Source organism: Theobroma umbraticum, unplaced genomic scaffold (assembly GCF_002168275.2).
Source record: "Theobroma umbraticum cultivar Fairchild unplaced genomic scaffold, ASM216827v3 scaffold_77.0, whole genome shotgun sequence".
NCBI lineage: Eukaryota > Viridiplantae > Streptophyta > Magnoliopsida > Malvales > Malvaceae > Theobroma > Theobroma umbraticum.
Window position 1 is genome coordinate 1633463 of NW_018397280.1, and position 25203 is coordinate 1658665.

The 25203-nt window shown below is 34.0% G+C and overlaps 1 protein-coding gene and 1 non-coding gene across 2 annotated transcripts; both read right to left on the minus strand.

Annotated features, from left to right (window-relative positions):
* Positions 1-812: 812 nt before the first annotated feature.
* ELP2 (elongator protein 2) lies at positions 813-8645 on the minus strand. The gene is made up of 10 exons (XM_021443703.2): positions 8356-8645; positions 8188-8275; positions 7767-7852; positions 7418-7574; positions 6164-6324; positions 5217-5891; positions 4148-4469; positions 2526-2743; positions 1790-1967; positions 813-1373 (listed from the first exon to the last, which is right to left on the minus strand). The coding sequence occupies exons 1-10, from the start codon at positions 8494-8496 to the stop codon at positions 880-882; spliced, it is 2520 nt and encodes an 839-aa protein (XP_021299378.1). The 5' UTR covers positions 8497-8645; the 3' UTR covers positions 813-879.
* Positions 8646-21652: 13007 nt separating this feature from the next.
* On the minus strand, positions 21653-21759 carry LOC149526309 (small nucleolar RNA R71). Its single transcript, XR_016352145.1, has one exon. It is a non-coding gene; the product is annotated as a small nucleolar RNA R71 (small nucleolar RNA).
* Between the last annotated feature and the right edge of the window lie 3444 nt (positions 21760-25203).

Below are 25203 nucleotides of genomic sequence, written 5' to 3' on the forward strand. Positions count from 1 at the left end.
GTGTAGACCCTTTACAATTGTTGATTTTTTTTATTTTTGGAAAAAAGAGAGATATGAACTTTATTTTTAAGTGATCAGAAGCTGCTCTTAAAGAGATTTGCCTTACCTGCTGTGAGGGGCCAGTATACAACCATTACGGTTCATAAAAGATGCACCAACTAGGAACAGCTAAAGAGTTTTTGGGATCAATTTCTAGCAAAGATCAGACGAAGTATTTTCTAAATTCTGATGCCCTAATATGATCCATCGTTGACAATGATGTTAGTAGAGGCATGCCATGAAAAACACATTTTAATATCTAAGAGAAAGAATTTCATTTTGCCTATAAAAAATGAGCAGGGTCTAATCTTTGACAGCCTTCAACTCAATGTTTTAAGCCCCTGGCCTAGTCATCTCTAAGGACTTCGGGGCATATTCCAACAGGTTCACAGCTCAGCATGGGATAATCATGCATGCGGGTGGGCAAGTGAGAACCGTTGGTCTTCGCTTTTAGTTCAATAAAAGTACACGACGTAATTGCTAAGAGCCTCAAGAGAGAGAAAAGAGAACTCTTCTCCCTTGCGCCAAGGCAAGTCGCTGTCTTCTCTTGTCAATTTAAGCTACACAAACTTATTGAAGAAGTGGCAAACCAAGGCCACCATAAATGAATCTTGAAAGCATATTAATCAAAGTCTTAAACAACCCAGGTTTCTCGCTCAAAACGCAGGGTGTATAAGCTGTCATTTAATGGGGTCCCCTAGTTTGACAAATGAAGTCTGTTTCAAGTGGACACCGGAAACAGGGAGACAATATATAAATAAAATCTAAAGACATAAGAATTATTATTGGATTAGTCATACGAAGAAAAAATGTCTATAGTACAAAACCATTATTATCGGATTACTCTACAATTACCTCATACAACCTCACACAATGATCAGCTCCACAAGACGCCAGCTGGAGGCTTGTGCAGTTTTCATTGTTCTCACGGTTCTTCCAGGCCAACCGATTAACTGCAGAAACATGGCACATGAAAGGATCAAGCCGCACGATTAGAGCAGCTGTCACAGCCGGTGCTGGAGTGCTACCGTCAATTCTTCCAATATGAAGGCTCCAAAGTTCAAGGAGTCCACTCTCCATTCCAACTGCAAGAAGCCCATGATTTCTGTGTCGGTCAAGGCCAACCCAAGAGAGGGCAGTGACACTGCTGTTGAACGGTGGCAAAGTTAGAAGCTGCTTAACTGAAGAAGCTTTTTCCACAGCCCAAATCTTCACTGCCTTGTCCCTAGAACCTGTTGCAAATTCATGACCAAAGGGGTTCCAAGAACATGCCCATATTATTCTTTTATGGGCCTCCTGCCTCGCTAAGAGCTTGTAATCAATTTCACCTGTGCCTAAGACATTTCAGATAAACCAGACGATTATAATCTTCTAATTTAACTGGAGATAATATGAAGGGAAGCATTCAATCAATGTACAGTGAGCAATAATAACAGAACATAAAAATCATAAATCCAAATTACTGTTTATTCATTCCCCTTAGAATTTCCAATTCCCCTCCATTTAATCTTTGAAAATATGCATAACAAATGTAGGATAAGAGTTTCCCACTGCCCACCCCATTTTGATAATTATTTGATATAAGAAAGTACACAAGAAGCTAAAAGACCTCTTTTTGGCACAACTTCAGCAATAGTTGCCTTTACAAGACAATCAATATACTTAAATGCACTTCATTTGGGGACAGAACAACTAGAAAGCTTACTTATATGAAACAGTACTATTACGCAATTAGTAGATTTTAGAGTACCTGTTCTATTGATTGTGAAAATGGAGAACTGGCGATCCCTTGAGACTGTCAAAAGAAGACTGTCATCATGAGAGAATTGCATCTGTGTGACTGTTAAGCTGTGAGATTGCAAGCTACCAACAGCTTTCCATGAACCTACTTGCCATAACCATATTTCCGCTACTGTTGCTGACTGGGCCTGTAAAATAAGTAGCATAAGGAATAATTGAAAAAGGCCTTTCATTTGGCAGCCCATCACAGTGCGAAATGAAGGTCACGTATAAGTTCAAGTAGCACGCCAGTGTTAAGTAGATTTACACCTCCAAGATACCAAATTTAACCTACTAAATTTCAATTATGCATGTAACTATCTTTCCTTCAACGATTTGTGATGTTTTTAGATATTTCCAAACTTATTATGATGTTTCCATTCTGTTTCTCAAAGATTTTGAAAAATTTCATTCCTGAATGACTCTGACAAGATCTGCCTCATGCTACAGATGACTTCATCATTCAGGAAATAACTGCCTGGTTCTCATAGTTTTATCTGGAATGCACATACATAAATATCCCCAATAGCAACACACGATAGAAAGCACCCATATGACTTGTAACCATTGCAATTTAACTGAGTCAAAAGAAATGTTAATTCAAAACATACACAGAAAAAGATTTATGTCAAAGCACAAGCCACTGCTCACAAATTCATTGGAATTAAACTTCTAGTAAACCAAACAGTAAGAAAGACAGCATGTACCTTACATGATGAAGCAACAAGCTTCCCTTCATGGTCACAGCATAAAGAGAACAGCTCATTCCCATGACCGTAGAGTTTGTGTGATTCTGGCCATAGAGTATGCCATGCAAGCTGATCCTCAATAGGAGGTTCAGTGAACACAACCGGAACAGCATCAGGAACGGATTCAAGAGTGTCAAGACCATCATTTCCAACATTATCTGAAATCTCATGGGTTGCTGCAAGGAAAAGATTTCCTGTCAAATAATTTGTTTATTGACACTCATGCATGCAAAATGATAGAGATAACCTTAGGGCGTTGCAAATATAAAGAAAGCAAGAAACTGTCACTATACAAAGGAAACAAGAACAAAACTGATAACATAAGTATTAATGTTGCTAAATCCTTGTGTAACAGGCAGTAGTTAAGTATGAGAAGCAGAAGCAAATGCTTCTGTCAATGGGCTTTATCAAAAAGCAAAGCAATGGCAAATACTTGTGTTTCAGTTATTTTTTCCCCCTTTTGAGGGCAAGATATTATCTTGGGGTAGGACAGAGATAACTTAATTCGGTCTGTATGTTAAAGGTTCTGAAGGCGTAAGCACCAAATGATACATAGGAGATCCAAAAAAGAGGCAAAATAGCTGTAAACTCACAAAGGTTTTCCTTTTTATAAACGGAAACTCTATAATCTAAATCACTTACTAGAAACTAGAAAGCAAGACACTGAAAATTATGCTAGGCTCACATGGTCACCTGATAAAAAAAAAAAGAAGAAAGTTACAAGAAACATAAGATGCCTATTAATCCCACAAAAATAGTAAGATTGCAGAATTGAAGTCTTCATGTGGATGCTAAAGGTTCCAAGGAAAGATAAAGCTGCGGTAGGGTTTATCTTAATTGCAGCCAAACACCTCAGTGTAGGACAAATATTCTGAGACTGATGGATTTAAGTCCCTAATAAATGACAATCAGAACACTTTTAACTTCAATAACCTCCCAAATTCATATCTCCAAATCAGCAAGTGAGACAAATTACCTTGACAATTTTAAAAGAATGAATGTGTTGCTGGGTAAACAATAATTCTAATGTCAACTAAGAAATACTTTTCAAGACTCAGGCAACCAAATGAGCAGACTCAGGACCTATCCATCCATTGTCCTACTTATACTTTAGTTCAAAAATGTCTTAGCTTTCTCTAATGCCATATCAGGTTCTCATGTCCTAAATGCAGTAAGAATAATGCTTCTAACATTGTAAATTCACCTTTCTCCTTTTGACTCTGAATTCAACAGCAGGTTACATCGCATAGCCCTAGCTTAACTGTGCTTCAGTTTTATCCTAGCATCATTAGGAGAAATTGAAGGCTAGAAAGTCCAGAAAAGATTACAAGGACTGAATTTGTTGTTGTAGAGACTAAAAACTGAGGTGTTGCATTCAGAAACAATCAAGAGACAACTTTTCTAATAATTTGCAGTGTAAGAAAAAAGCCAGGTTCACATCTAGCAGAAAGAAAATCTTGCATGGAGCACTTAAATTCATCAAATATCAAATAATAATCCTCAGGAAAAATTGGATATCATAAGGATCTTAAGTGGAATGCACACATTTCTTATTGCAGAGTTGTTTAAGAGGCACTCACCATTTACATAAATAGGTTTCTGTGACAGCCCAAGAGCAGACATATTGGCACCCAAGACCTGTACATCTGCCTGGAGGTCTTCGGGAAAACTAGACTGTTCTGAAATAGCATGATGTAGTGTCTTCAAGAAAGATAAAGGGGCTTCAAACACTCTGGCAACTTTCTCCTCTGCTCCACTGACAAAACAATGATTCCCTTTTCCTTGGATGATAGCTGCACAATTAATATCATGCCCATGAACTTGAGGCCGAGCAATTTCATTCCAGAAGTCCCCATCAGAATGAGGATCTTGATTGTGCCATGGAGCAAAAGTACGAGTTGTCTGCAATGATTGAACCATCAAAATGGCCTTTTAGTATTATAAAAATATCAAAAGTATCTACAACCTCTCTTCTTTGAAATAAATAATTACAAAAGGGGACCCGCCAATCAACTAGATTTATATGTCCACAGAAAATTGTTAATTGAACTCTCATACAAGAATGCAAACAAGAGATTTGAGAGTAACAAAATGATAAGTTTCATCTGATATTATTAACTAAAATTTAGCAATCTCTCCTTCCTGACATAGTATTTCAGGAGGCAATACACCAAATGCTCCTAAAGGAACATGCTTTGGGAAATACCACCACGATATCATTTTATCAAAATCTTGATTACTTGTTTATTGGCCACTGACTGACAAACATAAAGAAGTTTCAACTTAAAGCCATTACACTACTTCCATACACTAGAAAACATACTTACAAAATGTCTTGACAAGTACCAATGCGGTACTATTCTCATAGATTCTATGGGTCAGTTTGAAGAACTCAAGTAAATGTAAAAGATTCGAACATACCTTGTCCTTGACAGGTCAGTGCTGATCATGCGAGGTAGGTTAGTAAAGATATGCATTAAAATCAACATTCCCAAAAGAGATATATACATGAATCAGAGAAAGGATATGTAGAAGGTAGGCAGAAAAACAATATCTTGCACATTACAGTTTACATTTAACGACAAACAGAGAACTCAAAGCAAGACTGAAAGTTCATAACCAGCGTCTAAAACATTGGTAACATCTTACCTGATCATGACTAACTGACAGCACGTATTCACCATGCCTTGCCCATGCAATATCTGTCACTGCAGCAAAATGCCCAGAAGGGACTTTCTGTGGTTGCCAATTATCTGTGGTAACACCAACATTGCTCCACATATGGAATGACCCACCATATCCGTGTGCCAGGATAGAATCTGCATCTGAGCTCCAATGGCCACCATAAAAGCCTAAAGCACAATGGCTTAATTCCCCAACAGTGACCACATTCATCCAAATACCAGTTTTCCTCTCAGGTTGCCAGATCATCATTGTCTTATCCATTGATGCAGATAAAACGCTTTGGGGTTGATAGAAGCCAAAGCCTTCTTCAGCAGCCATTGAAGGGGGTTGCCACTGTACCGAATATACCCAATCCTCATGTCCAATTAGAAGAGATTCCAAAGATATCTGGTATGAGAATGAGCCGGCTACAAAAATAGGACCTTCAATGTAAGATGCCAGGCTTATTTCACTTCTTCTATATGTACCCTCTGTGTTGGCTAGAGAACCTCGGAGAGTCAACTTCCATATGCGTATGCCTTTGTCTTGAGATGAACTTACAAGTAGCACACTATTGGCTTCACCACTGGATACAGGTAATGAGAAGTCTAAACTCCTGATCCAATCTGTATGTCCTTTTAATTCACAAGCATGAACAAACTGGGCATACAAATTTAAATGTAAAAGTCAAATCATTTATAGGATACAGAAAATAGTTGTGGGAGAATAGAAATCACATGGTGCAAAATATCGAGGAATTATTGAGTATCTTGACACCTTTTAGAAAGGATGGCCCTAGATGAGGCAGAATGGAGAAAAGGGATTTATCTGTTCAAACTCTATCAGTTTGGGATTGAAAATATATGAGTTGACATGAGTAGAAATAATTGATGCATGAAAAATTAAGATAGATAAAAGCAGAGGTTGGTTACCTTTCCTGTCCTCTCCCCACAATAAAGATATATCTTGTTATCCAATCCCCCCATTGCCAGGACTATATGCCCAGTATTTCCAGGCAGTTGAGCAAGTGAAAGTGTTACCAGCGGTCTTGAGCCAACAATAACAGTTTCCAGACATGACAATTTACAGTCACCTAGACGAAAAAAATAATCAAGGTTTTAATACTAATCAACTACTGTTCAATGATTTGTTTTAAGATAATTAACAAACACGGATTAAACAAAAATTTGTACAGAACCCAAATAACAGATCAAACAAACACAGAAAATCATGAGGAACCACATGCTAATACAAGATTATAATGGAAGCAATATAAATAGAAACTGTAAGAGATGCCTGAGGCTTGGTTGCATCCTGCTTGGTCTTCGGTCCATTGAATGCTTGTTTAACAGAAACAAGACATCAAAACAGTGGAATGGTAACAACTTATTCTCTTTCCTCATCTCAATCAATTAAAATAGCACAAGAACAATTTGATTCCAGTTTTTTAAGAAATGGAATTTGGGAGGTCTGTGCATCTAATTAATTCATGAATGGAGCAGGAACAGATAAATCCATTTCACAGCCATACAAGGATCATTAAATCAACCTGATGTAACCATGATGTATACAAAATATTACTTAACTGTTAGATAACAATTTATCTAAACCAACAAGATCTGAAGAGAATTCTGTGAGACCAATAGCAGTTTAGACATTGAGCAAGTTTCTTATTCTCTCGTTGAGCCAAAAGAAAAAAGGTTTCCTATTCTCAAATCTCTTTTGCCACTTTCTCACCTCATACTCCATAACTTTCTCAAAGTTGTATAGAGTTGTGGGATGACTTTCATATGAACTTTTTGTACAGATAATGGAGATAAGAAAAACCTTCTCTTTGCCAAAAATCCTAAAACGCAAACATTACCCAGCATTATAGAATAGCATTACTAGAATAACAGAGAACACCTACCCTGGCACATATAGAAACTCGATAATATTAAACATAAATGTACCTCATTTTGACATGAAATTTATTAGCTCACCTCGGTTAATGAACTCAAATATCAAACTCTTGATAGTTTAAAAACAAAGAAAGAGTAACTAAATTCTAAATCACATCAGAAGAAAAAGCAGTGTCTCCATAAGGAGAATTTACAAAAACTATTCTTGCAAAGTAAAAACTTCTGGTTAACAAAGACACCAAGTGCAAAATGATTAAACTAAAATCTGTCAAACATTTCACTCACCCCCAGTAGAAGAAGATGGAAAGACAGCATCCCATATGCAAACTGTGCCATCAGAAGAAGAAGTTGCAAATATTGCATCACTTGGAGAAACCATGAATCCATTAATGCATGTAATGCCCTTCTTATGTGATCGCGGCAGTTGTAACACATGCCTCCACTGTCAAAAGATAGGCAAAAAGAAGAGTGGAAAAAAAAAATTGTGGCTAAAAGATTCAACAAAAACTCTGCCATATTCTTCAAACTATACTAAAATTTAAAAGTAGGCTTTGCAACAACTCACTCTATTTTTGCTTCCTAAACAAAACAGCAGAAAAAACCCAAAAAAAAAAAAAAAATTAAGAGTGAATACCTTATTGTCAGCAAGAGAGAGTTCCCATAGAATAATGACACCATCAGTATCTCCAGAGAGTAGATAATGCTGCTGTAAGTGTTTTGCTGCATATAGCACACAAAAAAAGTTCATAACTACACCAATAAAATGGGGACAGGTCTATTCGAATTCTCCAAGAATTAGCCTCTCACAAAATTTTTTCTTTTTTGAAAGAAAAAACCCTCAAAATGGTTGAAATTTTCAGTAACAATTTGGTAGCTAATCAAACATAACTGAGAAAAACCGTAAACCCAAATGAACAAGTTACGAAACGAAAATTTCTTTTTCTATTTCCTTGTCATATTCCAGCAAACAAACAAAAAAGGTTCCCAATTAACGTTAAGTAATTAACAACAAAGCTATACGCTTTTGCAAATAAAGCAACAAAGTTAAACTGTACCTTTGAATGCAAACTTGGTACTTGGAAGCCAATGGGTGCAGTTCACAGTTGCCTTATGACCCGGAAGTGTTGTCAAAATCTGAGCAGACTACATGCAACAAAACAAAAAAGAAAAAGGGTTAATTGATAAACAAGAAAAGAGTGATGAAAGAAGATAAAGAAAGGAACCTTGGGAGAGAAAATAGCAACAGCGTTTTGGGCACCAAATGAGACCAAACCACAAGCACCCCATGAAACGTTGTTAACTATTCTGTTGCAACCTGCTCCTATGAACAATCTTTTCACTTCTGCTTTACCGTTAGCAGACATTTCTTCTTCTTCGTCTTTTGCTAAGTTGAAACAAAAAAAGGAGAGAAAGAGAGAGCGCTTGGGGATGGAAGTGAAGGGAGAGAGGGCACGGCGGCTAAAACAGATGAAGCTCTGTTCACTTTGCCTCTCTTATTTGGGCGACTGGTTCAGTGACGAAGTTTAAAGGTTTCGGGAAAGACAGAGAGAGGGATGAACTGGGTAACTGTTGGTCGGCCCGTTAGAATCGTGTATCATGGGTTTCGGGGGCCCGGATTTGTCTTGGGCCAATTTTTTACTTCTCTCTTAGGAGCAAATAGTTTTTTTTTTAATATAATACTCAGAAAAAATTTTGAATTATTGAAAAGACTTTAAATAAATATTCTATCAAACTCTTTTATATTTATTTTAGAGCAAATAACCTTTTTATGACTAATGGTGTAACACCCCAATTTTTGGTGTTAGATATGTACGACAGCCAAACTAATTGATGGGCTAATTTGAATCTTTGTTGTATATGAGATCAATGTGTTATATGAGAAGATGACTATAAGCATTGGCATGTTTTAAGGCCTTTAATGAAACAATGCATACATTTGGCACTTTAGACACCTAAGTATGGCACTTAAGTGAGATTATGAATGATTAGATATGTAAAATTTGAACATAATTGAGAATGTGGAGCTATATAATGAATATGTGCATTGATGTTGAGTATAATGAGATTAATTGAGATGATTATGTGAATGGGAATGAGGTAGGGGCTTGAATTCAAAGTTTGGGAGTTAATGAGTTAGAAATTTTAGGTTTTGGGATAATCTAAATGCAAGTAATCTAAGATTTTTTTTTTAATGGGCAAGTAATTTAGGAATTTTAGACAATGCATAAGAACATGTATCGATAGATGTTCATGTTCTGTTGATAGATGCAAGGCAATAAGTAAGGAAAAGTTTTCTAGACTCCATTTATCAATAAACAAATGACATCTATTGATAGATAATAATCCAAGAGCAAACAATGAATAGTGCACATCACTATTTATCGATAGATATCTCGAATATATCGATAGATGGCAACCTGAGACTGAATTAAAATAGAGTAGGATGCCTTTTACCTATAGTTGAGTGTATCTATTGATAGGGCACAAAATGCAAAATATATAGAAGGAATTGTCGATAGATGCATGCGGATTTGCAAGAAATATAAGGCTTTAGGCAGTTTGCCTATTCATAAAACACAAACCAAAAGCCATACTCTCTGCCTTTTTGAACCTCACATCCCCAATTGAATTTTTCAGCTAGTTTGACGTGATTTTGAGCTTAAGAAACTACTCTAGAGGTAAGAATATGACTTTTGACCAATTGATTTTTCAATTTAAACAATTCATTAAATAGAAATTTCATGTTACAGCTTTGGTGACCGTTTAGAGTTAAATGTTGTTGGAGATTTGGAATTGAAGTTGGCCAAATTAGCAGCTAAGGTAAGATTTAAACCCTTTGTGAACGAATTAAGAGGATTTAAGACTATTGATATAAATAGCTAGAGATTGAGCTATTTTGAAAAGTTGGAATGACCAGAAAGCTAGGATTTAACTTGGAAATAGAGAATAATTGTATAAATATTGATGATTATTTATCTGTTGAATGTTATATTATAATGGGAGTAAGAATTCTGCCAAATTCCCAAATGGTGAATTGATTGAGTAGAAGTCAATGCATTGGTGAGCTACAATTACAAGTGCTAATAGAGGAACACTTAGATTATTAACTTGAGTTGCAAGAGGAACTCCCATTGTCACTATGAGTGGGGTTTGTGTTTGAATATAATGCATGTGACATATCACGTATTGATTAATGCATTACTGTGGTACATTGAATAATTATGTATATGCCTAAATGGTTATGCTTGGGCTAATATATTATTGAAATGTGTTAATATATGTGTATGTTATGTCGTGAGCCACATCATGGCATTAAGTTTCAATTAAATTGAATATGAAACCTAGATTATGAGATTTACTTGTGATTTGTCATAATTCTTAAGCCAAGAACTGTGTTACACTATGAGGACTAGGGTTGCCCAATGATATTGACAAACATGACATACACTTCAAGGTATCAATATTAGATGAATAGCCTATTAGAGGATTATTGTGTTTATACATGTTCGATTTGTGCAAACTTGTGTTCAATTGATATGAGATTGTTTATGTATGTGCGGTTATTAGGCCATGATTAATTTGATGAGCAACTGTTGATGTATGTGTGGCTAGTGAGCCATGATTAATTGAGGCAAAACATATATATGAGTTGTTATGGCATGATGGCTTATGAATTTGATTATGTTCTGTCTGATTGGTGCATTTTGAACGTTAATTTGATTTGAGGTTTTAAGTGGCATCTTTCCTATGTAACTATGTTTTTTGCCTAAAGGGATGGTGGTAAGTAGAGACAATAATAGAAGTCACACTTGTGATTCCTGCTTGCAATGCCGTGATGCCATTCGTTGAGTGATTCCAGATGATGACTTTGATTCTTTTTCAGTTGCTTTGCCACTGAGCATGATTTCAATCTTTCACTTGTTGCTTTAGCATGTGCAGGATTTGAACCCTCCACTTGTAACTTCGATACGCATATGATTTGACTTTTTGCTAGCTACTTTGGCATTGAGCGTGATTTGATTCTCTGTTAGTTGCTTTAGTGCTGGGCGTGATTTGACTTTTCATTAGTTACTTCGACATTGAGCATGATTTGTTCATCAGCTGGCCATTGTATGTGATTTGACCATGTCTAGAGGAAGAGCACTCCTTGATCATGTGTGATTATGATATGATATATGCGAATAATATGCTATAGTATTTAATCAAATGATCATTGATGCTTATACAAATGTGAATATTATCTGATGGGAAAGCTTAGATGTAAGTAAATTATATATTGAGTTTTGATGTTATGCTCCGCAACTATGGTGTGCCTATGGAGCCCAGTAGGTGATCGCTTTTGAGGTAAACTTTGATTTGCCACACATCGTTATGGAGACATATATTTGATTAATTATGAATGGGGGTATGCCGTTGAGATGTGATCACGGCAAGGCATAGTATGATGAGTTGTGCACATAGGATATCAGGATGATCCTCACACCTTTATCTTGGAAATGTTTGGTAAATAACTATGATAGTCTTGTGGCTAGATATGTCTCTATACATATGTGCATATTTATATGTGTTTTATTATGCTATGCTAGTTTCATCCTCATTGAGTTTTAGGTGACTCACCCTTTTGTGTGTACCACATGCAGATAAGTGAAGTTATGATAGTGCGTAACAGACATCGTCTCTTGATAAACAAATTTTGACATTTGTTAAGCATCCCCCTTCTAACATGTCCACTTCATTGAGTCCTTATCGCTCTCAATTTAATTATAAGATGTTGGGATTTGTGTAGGCATTGTGATGTTGAGTATTTTGATATAGGTTGTATGATGTGAACCTGTTTTGGATGACCAATGTATGGCCTTGTGAACATTGTGAAAATATTGTTGTATTAATTATGTGCTAAGGGGCAGTGTCGTAACATATTGGAATTATGTTATGAAATGATTATGTGATGGTTATTTTAACTACGAAAATGTGTATTATGAATGTTTTGAGTATATACTCTAAGGTCTGCTCGAGTCTTGCGGGTTTCCCTTGCTAGGCTCATGCGCTGGTCACAAACTCTCGAGTTTAGGTAATGACAAATGGTTAACTATTCATTATTAAAAATTTTATATGAATGTGACATTGACTTAGTGCTAACGTGATGCTAATATGAAGAACGAAAAATGTTATATGACCATGTTACTATATTGCATCAACATATCATGTTATTATCTATTATATTATATCAACATTATGTGACAAGTGGTATTTTGACTAACAAAACTTAGTCAATCATTAATTGCAAGGATTTTTTTAATTTAAAAATAAAAGTATAAAAGTTTGATCGAACGTAATAAAAGAATAAAAAACTTATTTAAATTTTCTTGAATAATACAAGGTCTTTTTTAGGTATTATTTTTTTCATTTTATAGTTTTACTCTTTTTTTTTTGTTATTTTTAGAATTCTACTTTTTTTTGGAATTTTTTAATTCATAATTAAAAAATAGAAAACTTTAAAATATAAAAAAATAAAAAATAGTATCAAATTTTTAGGCATACTATCCAAAAAATCCTTAAACTATTCAGGAAAATTCAAATAAGCTTTTATACTTTATTGTATTCAATCAAGCCTTTACACTTTTATTCTAAGCCAAATAAGTCTTTATACTTTTATTTTAAGCCAAATAAGCCTTTAAACTTTTATTTGGAGTTAAATAAGTCTTTATGAGTAATGATTGACTTAATTAAAATGTTATTTGTCATTTTGTATCACATGGCGCAGATGTATTATAATTGATGATGATGTAAAATGTTGATATATCATAATTGATAATATATCACAATTGGCGATGACCTAATATGCTAATTTGGCATGATAGCATATGGTTATGTGACATTTTTTATCCTCTATATAAAAAACATGTTAGTACCATGCAGATATAAAATGATAAGTAGCGTTTTGACAAATGACAATTAGTTAATAATTAGTTACAAGGATTTATTTGATCTAAAATAAAAGTATAGGGACTTAATTGAATACAATAAAAGATTAAAGACTTATTTGAATTTTTTTAGTAGCTTCGGGACTAATGTGAACATTATGCCAAATTTTTAAACATATAATACATTATGATTGGATGCGTTTGGAAACATCACCATATGATAACGGAGGTGGCGAGACCTGTAATCTACTTAACCAAATGAAAGTTGGAGTATGTAGTAATGTTTTTTTTTTCTTCAAATACAAAATTGAAAATTTCACTATAATTCAAGTTCTAAACATGTAATAGATACAAACTTTTTTTTGATGAATTTAAATTCTACCAATTTTATTATAAAACGATATATTTACATTTTCTCAATAGTATGATGTCTTAGTTTTTTATTTTTAAATAAATTTTTATTACATTGAGAAATTCAAAATCCAAAATTCTTCAAATTTTTTTATTTAGACTCTAACTTCAAATATAAAAAAAATCTTTTAACTGATGAAATACCAATAAAATTTGAAATTAATGAGAAGGTTAACTTAAAATTAAACTTCAATATGATATTGAGTATTTGGTTTTTTTGTGTGTGTGTGTGTGTATTGTTTTCTGAGTTTTGGTTTTAATTGCATTATTAATATTTTTTTCTTTTTCTATTAAGTTTTAAGGATGATAGTCTAGTAAGCCATAGGTTAAGCATGATAAGACAATTTTCCTCTTTGTAAGTACAAAAGACATTGTTTCGTAATCCAATAGAAACCACTTCTATAGGAAAATTAAATTTATAACAATAAGATGCTTCCCTTTCTAAGGAGCACCTTTTTTTCGAACACAATATCATACCAAACCCAGTTGGTCAATAAGGAAAACGTTTAAAATGAAAATATTATTCAAGAAATAAATAATTAAAAAATTTCAAGAGTTCCCCAAAATAAAATTTATAAGTCATCAACATTCCATAATTTACATCTACATTCCTTTTATGAATATTTGATCAAAACCTAAGAAAAGGGAATACCTATCTAAAATCAATATGAAAATATCCAACTCTTCGATCAAGAGACAATATAAAAACTCAAATACTAAAAATATAATTATATTCATTTTGGATTAATATAAGTAGGAGGTAAACCACTCATAAAAGAAAGATTGGATACTTCCATTCTTATAGCCATCAGAGATAAAAGACATCTCCATTTCAATGACTCTTTATTAAGAATAGTAGAAACAAGCTTATGGAGAGGACTAATATATTTCAACTGTTTTCCCAGTTTTATGATATCCTTAAAAGATAGGAATATCTTAAACTCCTTGACACTCCAAATCCAAATGCACAATTACAAAATGATGCCATGGTCTAAACCATTGATCCTAGTTTTTAGAATATATTATAAAGCCATGTACTCTATAATCAATACCAAGGCTTTAACCACAGCCCAAGAAGAGAAACTCTCTTAATTCAAACAAACATGTCCATGTCTCATACTACTGTACCAAAGACTAGCATGAAGTCCAACTCCCAAACAGATGGAGACTTGAAAGAGTTACAATTCTGATTCCCATCCAAAATGAAAAAATAAACCATATAGCTCAATAGAGAGATGGGTATATAGCATTAGTGTGTAATTGACCACCAAGAATGCCTCGAAGACAATCTTTTGATTTAGGATAAGCTATCATTTCCATTAGAAGTTTAAATATTTTGGGAGATGATACATCCAAGACAACCTATAAAATGGACTTTAGGATAGCTACAACTTCCTTTTCATAAGGTAAGTCTACTTCTTGTTTTTCCTATCCCACAAACCATTAGGAATATTAGAACAAATTGGTTTTTCAATTTCCTTTTTGATTTGTTCGAATTTTTGTTGAACAAATTTATCCCCTAATTGTTCATTTATCCTTTTAAAAGAGATTTCTTCTTCAGAATTTCCTTCACTAGCTGTGGTTATGTTTGGATTATTGGTCATTGATGAATATGTTGGAGACATGTTAGGTGAGTTGGTTGGACTAGGTTTTTGCTTATTGTATATTGGTTGGGGTATATTTGAGTAATTATCTATTTCTTGTAAACTTGTCCTAATAATGGATGGTATTGAAGAAATGAAAGCTGTAGCTGTCTATTTCATGTTTTTTTTCTAACCCAAAAAGCATTCGAAATATTAGAATAACATTTTGCAAATTTCCCTTTTGGTTTGTTTGATTTTTTGTTGAACAAATTTATCACCGAATTGTTCATTTGTCCTTTTAAAAGATACTTCTTCTTTTAAATAAGTAATTTTAAGGGTGAGTAAATGGGTGAATTAGGTGGTTTGAGAAAATCAACCAAAATCGACCAAACACAAAGAAAGACAAAATCGACCAAACATAGAATCGGTTTGGTTAGTTTGATTTTGGAAACAATGGATCAAAATTTTATCACTTTTTTAAAAATTATAATATTAAAACTTATAAACTTCATTTATAATTATAAAATATATAAATTATGTATAAATTAAATATATGTATATATATAATATTACTTTATTATATATATGAAATTCATGATATAACTCATATGTTATAATATTTTAATTTTTTTATCCAATTTTTTTATAAATAATAACTAATTATAAATAATATGTTATAAAAATTAAGACCATAACTAAAAAATTATTAAGCGTAATCATATAAATAAAGCCTATTATAAGTTACAGTAATGCTTATGTATAAATTAAATATACGTATATGTATAACATATAACTTTATTATGTATATATAAAATTAATGACATAGTTTATATGTTATAATGTTTTATATTAAATTTTGTATAAATAATAACTAATTATAAATAATATGTTATAAAAACTAAGGTGATAACTAATAAGTTTATTGAGTATAATCATATAAATAAAATTTATCATAAGTTATGGTAATGCTTATGTATAATTAAATATATATATATAATATTTACACAATTATATATATATTCATAACATTTTATATTACAAAATATTATTAAGGTGCAATATTTATAACATATTAGTATGTAGGATACATACTATCATATATTATAAAATTAACATATAAGTTATATCATTTAAAATACATAACTTGTAATTTCATATTAACACAAATTTATAAATAAATATATATATATAACTAAAATTAAATTGCTATGATTATCATTTGTATACATACATATAATAAACTAATATATTTTAAGTATACTATTAATTAAGCTTACTATTAATTCTTCTTAATATATATAAAAAATATTATATATAATTATATATATATAAAATTAGTTCGGTTATTTGGGTGGATTAGTCTAAAAATTTTAAAATAAAAAACGGACCAAAAAACCAATGGGCCAAACATTTTGGATTAATTGATCCAATGGACTAATTAGACTGAACTGTTTTATCCAAATTGCATTTGGTTTGGGTGGGTAATTGGTTTGGCTTGTTTTTGCTCACCCTTAAGTAATTTGTTTCTGATTGTGATATATTAGAGTATTGATTTGACTCATATGTATAGATAAAGATTTTAGTAAGTTAAGGTTTTTTATTTTTGGTTTTTCTATGAAAGGAAAAATTATTTTGGTTTTTAATATTTTAGTAGCAATTGCTTGGTTTGTAACTTTATATGCTTTAAGTAAGGATATGAATAATATACTTAGTATGACATCTTGTGTTATATTTTTTACCATTAAAAAGGAGTTTTGAATTTGATTCCATTATTGTAAATTTCTGCATTAGGAATTTCATATGTAATTTTGAGCTTACCACCATTAGTAGCTTTAAGACCTTTTGATATTTTGTTATAATATCTTGTTGGGATCATCCATTCTTTGATACAATTTTGGTCTGCACCAAAATCAAAAAGTGCTGTTGTTTTCAGTCAAAATTCTTTGTTAATTAAAAGGTGTATTTTAATTATCTTTGTATTGACACTTCTGTAAGAACCATCATATATTCTTATGATTCTTTTGGTTTTTTCTATTGAAAGAAGAATTTTTTTTTGAAATTTTTGGATTTTGTAAGAATTTTATTTGGTTTTTAATTTCTCTTTGCTTGCTTTTGAGTTTGGAAATTTTCACTTTTCTTTCCTTAATTTTTTATTGTAATTCTGCATTTGTTATCTGTCTTGGTTTAGAAGATTCATATCTATCAAATATAATATCCTTTATATTAAATATGTGTTCTTAATTTCTCAAAATATTCTTTTTTAGTGTTGAGTCTTGAATTTTATCAATAATTTCAATGAGTTCTTGGTCTTTGGTTAAGACATTAATTTGTTTTTCATTATCTATTGAAGATTAAGATGTAGTTTTTATTTCATCTATTTGGAACTCACCCGAAGATTCTTTGTTTCCAGATGTCTCATAATTCGATGTTGTCGTTCTAGTAAAATTTCATTATTTTTTTGTTCAATTTCTTCATCTATGTGAAGCTCACTAATTTTCTTTTAATTTGCAAAATTTTGAAATGTGACCAAATTTTCCTCAACCGTAACATTTTATTGTTTTGTCTAGTTTATTTTCTTCTTTTCACTTTTGTTTTTCTTTTCTATATCTTCTGTATTTTGGTTTCTTGTAATAGTCTGGGGTAATTTTTTTTATGTCTTTTTTTGTTTTGGTTTTGCAAAGCAATAGGTTTTTGAAGAAGAAAGTTCATGTTTGATGTCAAATTGTTGACAAATTGATCTTAATTCTTTTCTATAGAGGTATTTCTCCTTTGTCAATTATTTTTGAAGTTTTAAATCTTGGAAAATTCTTAATCCTTCCATTTGGGTTAAGTTTATAAGTTCACCATATGTCAAATTTTCATAAGGAATTATTCCTTTATAAGTTTCCCTTATTTGGTTTCTAACTTTTTTTCCTAATAATGTAGGAAGTCCTGCTAGAAAATTTTCTTTCTAGAAAGGTTGTTGGTTATCAAATATTTGCATTACTCTTGTCATAAATATATCTTTGTCCCATTTAAAATCTATTAATTTCTTGCATTTTAAATTTGACAATAATTTCGAGTTTCTATCTTTAAGGTGCGAAGGGTCACTTAGGAAGTGTTTTGAGATTGAGAAGATGAGAGTTGCGATAGCATTTTGTTGGATTTCTTTTCCTTGTTTATCTAGGATGTTGTTTCCTTCATCGTCGTTTTTTTTAGCTTTTAATATTTCTTGTTTTTGATTTGCTGTAAGATAATTATCCCACCATCATTTAAATTGTCTAGTGAAACCGGCAACTAAAAGGTTTGCTATTGAATAATCTATAATTTGGCTCATTTGATTTTTGGTTTTGTAAATGTTTGGTACCATTAACATTTGATGAAGAGTACTGAAGATGTTATATTTGGATATTCCATCAATATTTCATTTATAAATTGTGTTGGTCTTATACTTATTTTGGAATATGGGTTTTTCTTCTATGTTCAAATCAGGTGATGTGACTTTTGGATAATAAAGCTTTTTTGGTTCCCTACAAACCATTTTGTTAATTTGTTTATCATCAATATCTTTTGAATTTGTCTGTTGTTTTATCATGTTTACTGAATGGCTTTGTTGTAAAGGGGTATTAGGGGCTATCATTCCTAAGGTTTGGCTTTCTAAGGCATCATTTCTATTTTGGATTTCCTTCGAAAATTGATTTTGGTGCAATTGATGGAATCTTTTTGGTATTTCAAAAGGTTTGAAAATTGGTTCTTTATCTTTAACAACTTCTATGTTTATTAACTGTGTTTGAGCAAATTTTGGTTGGTTTTCAATTAGCGTTTCTATATTTTCTAGTTGTTTTGTAATTATGTGGAGATTTAGATTTGTATTGTTATTTTGTTCAACTATCATTTTTATGTCTTTTGAGGAAACTTGTTCTTGTAAGTTTGACGACCTCATCCTTAAAGGAATTGCTCTTATTCTTATATTTTTGTGAGAATATTGGACTTTTGTCAAAGGAGGATGTTGAGATTCAATTTCTCCTTTATTTTTTTGCCATTTAACTATGTTTTTTGTAGTGTTTATTGATCCTAAGTAATATTCTTCAAACATTGTAAAGAAGTTTATTAGAATCTTATGTTTTTCCATAAAATTATAATATTCTTGTAGGATTTGATCCTTTTCATTTTTATAGGTTTCTAAATAATTTTTCTTTTTTGTTTATTTTTCTTAGAGTAAAAATGCTTTCTACACCATTCTTTATTGAATTTAAATTCTTTTTCTAGTACAAAAATTTCAGAGTTTTCTTCACCAACTGTGGTTATGTTTGGATTATTTGTCATTGACGAAATGTTGAAAACATGGTAGGTGAGTTGGTTGGAGTGGGTTTTTACCTATTGTATATTGGTTAGGGTATATTTGAGGAATTATCTTTTCCTTGTAAATTTGTCCTAATGGTGAATGATATTGAAGAAATGGAAGCTCTCGTTGTCCTAAAATTCGTTCTATGAGTTGTTGTGGATGAATCATGTTGATAATTCTATCTTATAAAATTATTTTAGCTCAATTTTGTTATTAAATATTAGCTAAGACTTTAATTTTAAATTATAACTTGGTTATTTTTAATTATTTTTATAATTAGTTTAATTTAATTGAGTTATTTTAATTTTATATTTATTTATTTTAAATTGGTCATTATTTATTAGCTTTTATATTTTTTTTAGGATTTAAGGAAATTTGGCTTAATTTTGAAACGTAATGTATTTGAAGGACTCATAATTCTACTTGCATATGCCTTGGTATTTTGCCCGTAACTCTCACTATAGAACTCCAAATGATGCAATTCTTATGCCATTGGAAAGCTAAGATTTAGAGCTACAATTTCATGGAGATTACTTTCCTCAGTTCTGTATTGAAAATAGAGAAAATCATGTCAGACAATGATGAGGTGTAATGCTACGGGAATGAAAATTTTGAAAGATGATATTTGATATTTGGACCTCATTACATTTTTAAGCCTAATTAGAATCAGTAGGTTAACTTAGGGGATTTTAGGTTAAGATTATTAGTATAAATAGGATATTTAAGAGACATTAGGTTAGACAATTTTTGAAAATTCAAGAAGTTGAAAGTTGAGGCAAAAACTCGTAAAATAAGGCTATAATTAATCATTTTGTTTTCTTCTTTAGCTTTTATATTTCTTGTTACTCTCAATGGTTGAAATTTATATAATGTTATTTATCTTTACAATTATGCGTAGGTAATTTTCTTTTTCCAAGATTGTTATGGAACTCACATGTAATCTAAATTTTTAATTTCTTTCTTATTTATCTTTAATGAGATTTGAATTATTTATTCCAATTCGTTCTTATTACTTTTAATTGCCTGATTACTAATTAAATTGATTTACGAACCTACACAAACTTAGGAAAAAGACTTTAGTGTAGATTAAAATTGGGATAACGTATGATCATATTAATTGATTTGCGTATAGAATAAGGATATACCGACAAGCCATATGTAGCTAGATTAGAGCCTGAACTTAATGAGTCTATTTTAATTTCAATTCACATAAGGATATAGTATTTTGATTAAAGTAGATATTTTTATAAAACGAGTCGAGAAACCTTTATAAATAATTGAGGACTCTATGTAAGCAATATAACCCATTTAAAATAAGTTAAGGAAGAGAGGTAAGATTTAAATAAAGTGTGAGGGATATTGTAATCCTAGGTTTATATGATTTGATTTTAACCTAAGTTAGTATTACTTTGATTTTTTTTATTTTAAATTTTGGTTACTTAGCTTCAGTTGATTAATTAATTTTGATTGTTTGGATAAGATTAAATTGTTTTAATTTTAGTACTTAGTAAAATTTTAAATTAATTCTCTATGGGATCAATACTCTGCGTATGTTATACTATCTTTCTAATACGTATATTTGCATAGATAAAAATTTAACTAACAAGTTTTTGGCACCGTTGTCAAGCAATTGTTTTTAAAATTTTTACTAATATTAATACCAAGCAATTTAGTCTTCAAATTTTATTTTTATTGTTTTAATATTAGTTTTGGTTTGCTTGTAGATATCTGTGGTCATTGTATGCAAAGAAGAAGCAACTTGAATCTTGTTCTTTTTGATCTTAAGATATAAAGAATTTTAAAAAGATGTCAAAACGAGAATTTGCAAGTTACAACTTTAAATTAAACAATGGCTGAGGATAACAACAATAATGGCAACAATGCCATTAATATAGTTCCTGAAGAAAATAGAACATTGCGGGATTATGTTGTTCTTCTTTTGCAAGGTTTACATCAAAGCATTAGAAAACCTTCCATCAATGCAAATAATTTCAAAATTAAGCGAATTTACATTTAGATGACTCAATCTTCAGCCTAGTTTAGTGGGTTACCTAGTGATGATCTCAATTCTCATTTAGTGAATTTCCTAGAAATTTGCTATACTTTCAAATATAATGGAGTAACTGATGATGCTATTAGATTGAGACTGCTTTTGTTTTTTTGTTTTTGGGACAAAACAAAAAGCTGGCTCAATTCATTGCCTAATGGGTCTATTACTACATGGGAGAACTTGGCTCAAAAGGTTTTAGCAAAATTACTTCCACCTGCCAAGATTGCAAAGATGATAAACGATATAACCTTATTCACACAATTTGAAAGTGAATCCTTGTATGAAGCTTGGGAGAGATTTAAAGAACGACTGAGAAGATTTCCACATCATGGGATTCTTGATTAGTTACAAGTTCAGACATTCTACAATTGGCTAGTTGGTTCAATAAAAACCACAATTAATGCTATTGCTAGTAGGGCATTAATAGGTAAGAATGTTGAAAATGCTTATAATCTACTTGGAAGAAATGGCCTCCAGAAAGGTTTAGTTCAAGAAAAGCTATTAAAGCTTGTGAAATTGATGCACTTAGCACTTTTGCTGCACAAGTAGCTACACAGGTGACTTCATTATCCAATAAGTTTGACACATTGGGAGTTCATGTGGCTCAAAATTCATTTGTAGTCTATGAAATGTGTGGAGATGGCCATTCAAGTGATCAATGTTCATACAATTTTGAATTAGTCCAATTATGGGAAACTTCAACAAGCAACAAAATAATCCATATTCCAATACATATAATCCTGGTTGGAGAAACCATCCAAGTTTTTCATAGAATAACAACCCAGGTTTTCAAATCAAAAACCCATCATGCCCCTTGGTTTTCAACAACAAGCTAAACCACCAATTTTTGAAAAGAAGTCCCAAGTGGAAGAACTTCTCTTGCAATATATATCAAAGAATGATGACTAGCACGGGGCGATTCTTCAGACCACCCATCGTGCGACCTTGGATTGGACCCTTATCCTGGTATGGGAACCTAAGTCAGCCTTGGTGCTTAGCACCCGCCCAGCAAGCACTTAGCACACCCACATGCAGCACACTGCTTTTCGGTTACCTAGCACACGCACACAGTAGGCTTTAAGCCAACAAGCACACTTGCAGAAAAATGAAGGAGAGAAAAGAGAAGAGAATGTTGAAAAAAGAAAAGCTGAGATTGAATTGAATGAATTACACAATCTACAAGGGCTTATTTATAGCCAATTTCCCTCCAAAAGAGTTCCCTCTAAAAAAAGTTCCCTCCAAAATATTTCCCTCCAAAACATTTAGGAGGGAAGCTAAAATTCCAGCAGCTCAGGCCATTAAAAGGGCTGGTGCGGTGGGCCGGTATCATTTTTGGCCTCTTGGTGGGTCTGAGCAGCGCACAGGCTACGTGCCTAGGCGTTGGTGGGCTGGTGCGCATGGGCCGTGCGTAGGGAGCCTTTCTGGGCTCTGTGTGGGCTTGCGTGCCGCGAGCCTCTGCTGTGCGGGGCTGGGGTGCCTCGGGTCTACGTGTCGAGCTCCCATGCTGTGTTGGCCTGCGTGCCGCGACCCCTGCTATGCAAGCAGACGAGCCCCGAGCTTGCATTACCCGCCACCCATGCTGTGCGGGTTGGAGCGCCTAGGTCACCCATGCGCAGTTGCCTGGCTCTGTGAGGGCTGGCTTGCCAGGGGCCTGTGCTGCGCGGCCCCGCTGGGCACCCTTCACCTGCCTTCTGCTATCCAGTGGGGGTTCTCTCCCAACAATACTCCCTCATATACCGGCACTTTGAACACCTCGGGTCACCTCCAATGCGCTGAATTGCGGTCCGTGACACCCTCCCCCACCTAAGCTAGCAAGTCCTCGTTGCCATGTGGAAGGCGTCGATCCAATCTTGGAACTACCACAAGTCTTCCGCAGACTCCCAACTAGCTTCACTCTCAGGTAGTCCCCTCACTTCACTAGGTACTGATGTTTGGGCATGTGGTGCTTTCAATGGAGGTACTCTATCGGCCACACTTCTTCTAGTTCTTTGTCGTATGCTGCTCGAATGCCACTAGAGCCCTGCTGCTTACCCCTCGCTAAGGTCCCCTCTATTCCATGGTAGGGCTTCAACATACTACGTGGAATACTGGATGCACTTTCGCGCTGAGCGACAAGTCCAATTTGTACGCCACCTTGCCGATTCTCTTGACCACCCGATATGGCCCCTCGTACCTTCGAACAAGGCCCTTGTGCAAGTTTTTGTTCTTTAAAACCAGATGTAGCTTTACTATCACCATGTCCCCTTCACTGAAATGAGCTTCTCGTCGGGTTTGATCTGCCCACTTCTTTGCCCTCTTGACAGCCTTATAGAGACACGCTCAGGTTAAGTCCCGTTGCTCTTCCCAGTTCTTGGCAGTCTTGTACGCAGCTGGTGCGGAACCAGTATAGCCCACAATAATGGCACTGGGCGTGTGCGGCTGTTGCCCAATCACAATCTCATATGGGCTTTGGTCGGTGGACTCACTACGTGCAGGTTGTTGCGAAAACTGTGCTATGTCAAGCCACCTTGGCCAGTTGACTGTGTACCCGCACGAAGTGCCGCAAGTAGAGTTTTAGTAGTGCGTTCAGTCGCTCAGTCTGCCTATTCATCTGCGGGTGGTTGCTGGTCGAAAAGCACATTGCAGACCCCAGCAGCCTAAACAATTCGGTCCAGAATTTTTCAGTGAATCGGTATCCGATCACTAATGATGGTGTGCGAAACACCCCAATGTTTGACAGTGTGCTTCAAAAATAGCTTGGCTGCTTTTTTCGTAGGACATTCCTTTATTGCCTGTATGAAAATAGCGTATTTCAAAAATCTGTCCACCACTACCATGATACTGTCGAACCCATCCCCTTGGGCAGCCCCATGATGAAGTCCATACTCACGCTATCCCAAGGTTTGTCCGACACCGGCAGCGGGTTGAGCAGTCCCCTCGGTCTTTGTTACTCAACTTTGTCCTGTTGGCACACTAAAGCAAGTTCGAACGTAGCCCTTAACATCATCCTCCATCCTAGGCCAGTAGTAGTCAACGTTCAATAATGCTAGCGTTCGGTGCATCCCCGAATGCCCCGCCCAACGGCTGTCATGGCACTCCTTTAACAGTAACTTTCGCAAGCCCTCGTGCTGCGGTACATAGAGCTTGTTGCCCTTGGCATACATTAGCCCCCCGCTCACCCAAAACCGCTTGGTTTTGCCTATAGTGGCGTGCTCAAGTATGGATTGTGTGGTTGGGTCGTGTAACATGCCGTCCGGATGCTCGGCAACAGCTCTGTGCCACCTCACTAATGGCGGGTAGTGTAGCCTTCCTGCTCAATGCATCGGCCACTAAATTAACCTGCCCGGCTTATATTCTAGCTCATAATCAAATTTCGCCAAGAAATCCTGCCACCTAGCCTGCTTTGGGCTTAGCTTTTTCTGGCTTTGGAAGTAGGATGTGTCCACATTATCTGTTCGTACCACAAATTTGGCCCGAATAAGTAATGCCACCATGTCCGTAAGCAATGCACCACTGCCGACATCTCTTTCTCTTGAACCGTATACCTCCGTTCAGTATCGTTCAGCTTTAGGCTCTCATGTGCAATCGGATGCCCGACTTGCATCAGTACACCGTCGATGGCAAAGTCGCTTGCGTCTGTGTACACCTCATACGACAGTGTATGGTCTAGCAGTCCCAACACCGGTTGCTCGCATACTGCATGTTTCAGCCGACCAAAGGCGTGCGGGCTCACTGCATTCCTTTGCCACGCTCGACCTTTCTTCAACATGTTGGTGAGTGGTGCGGCAATGCCTGAATAC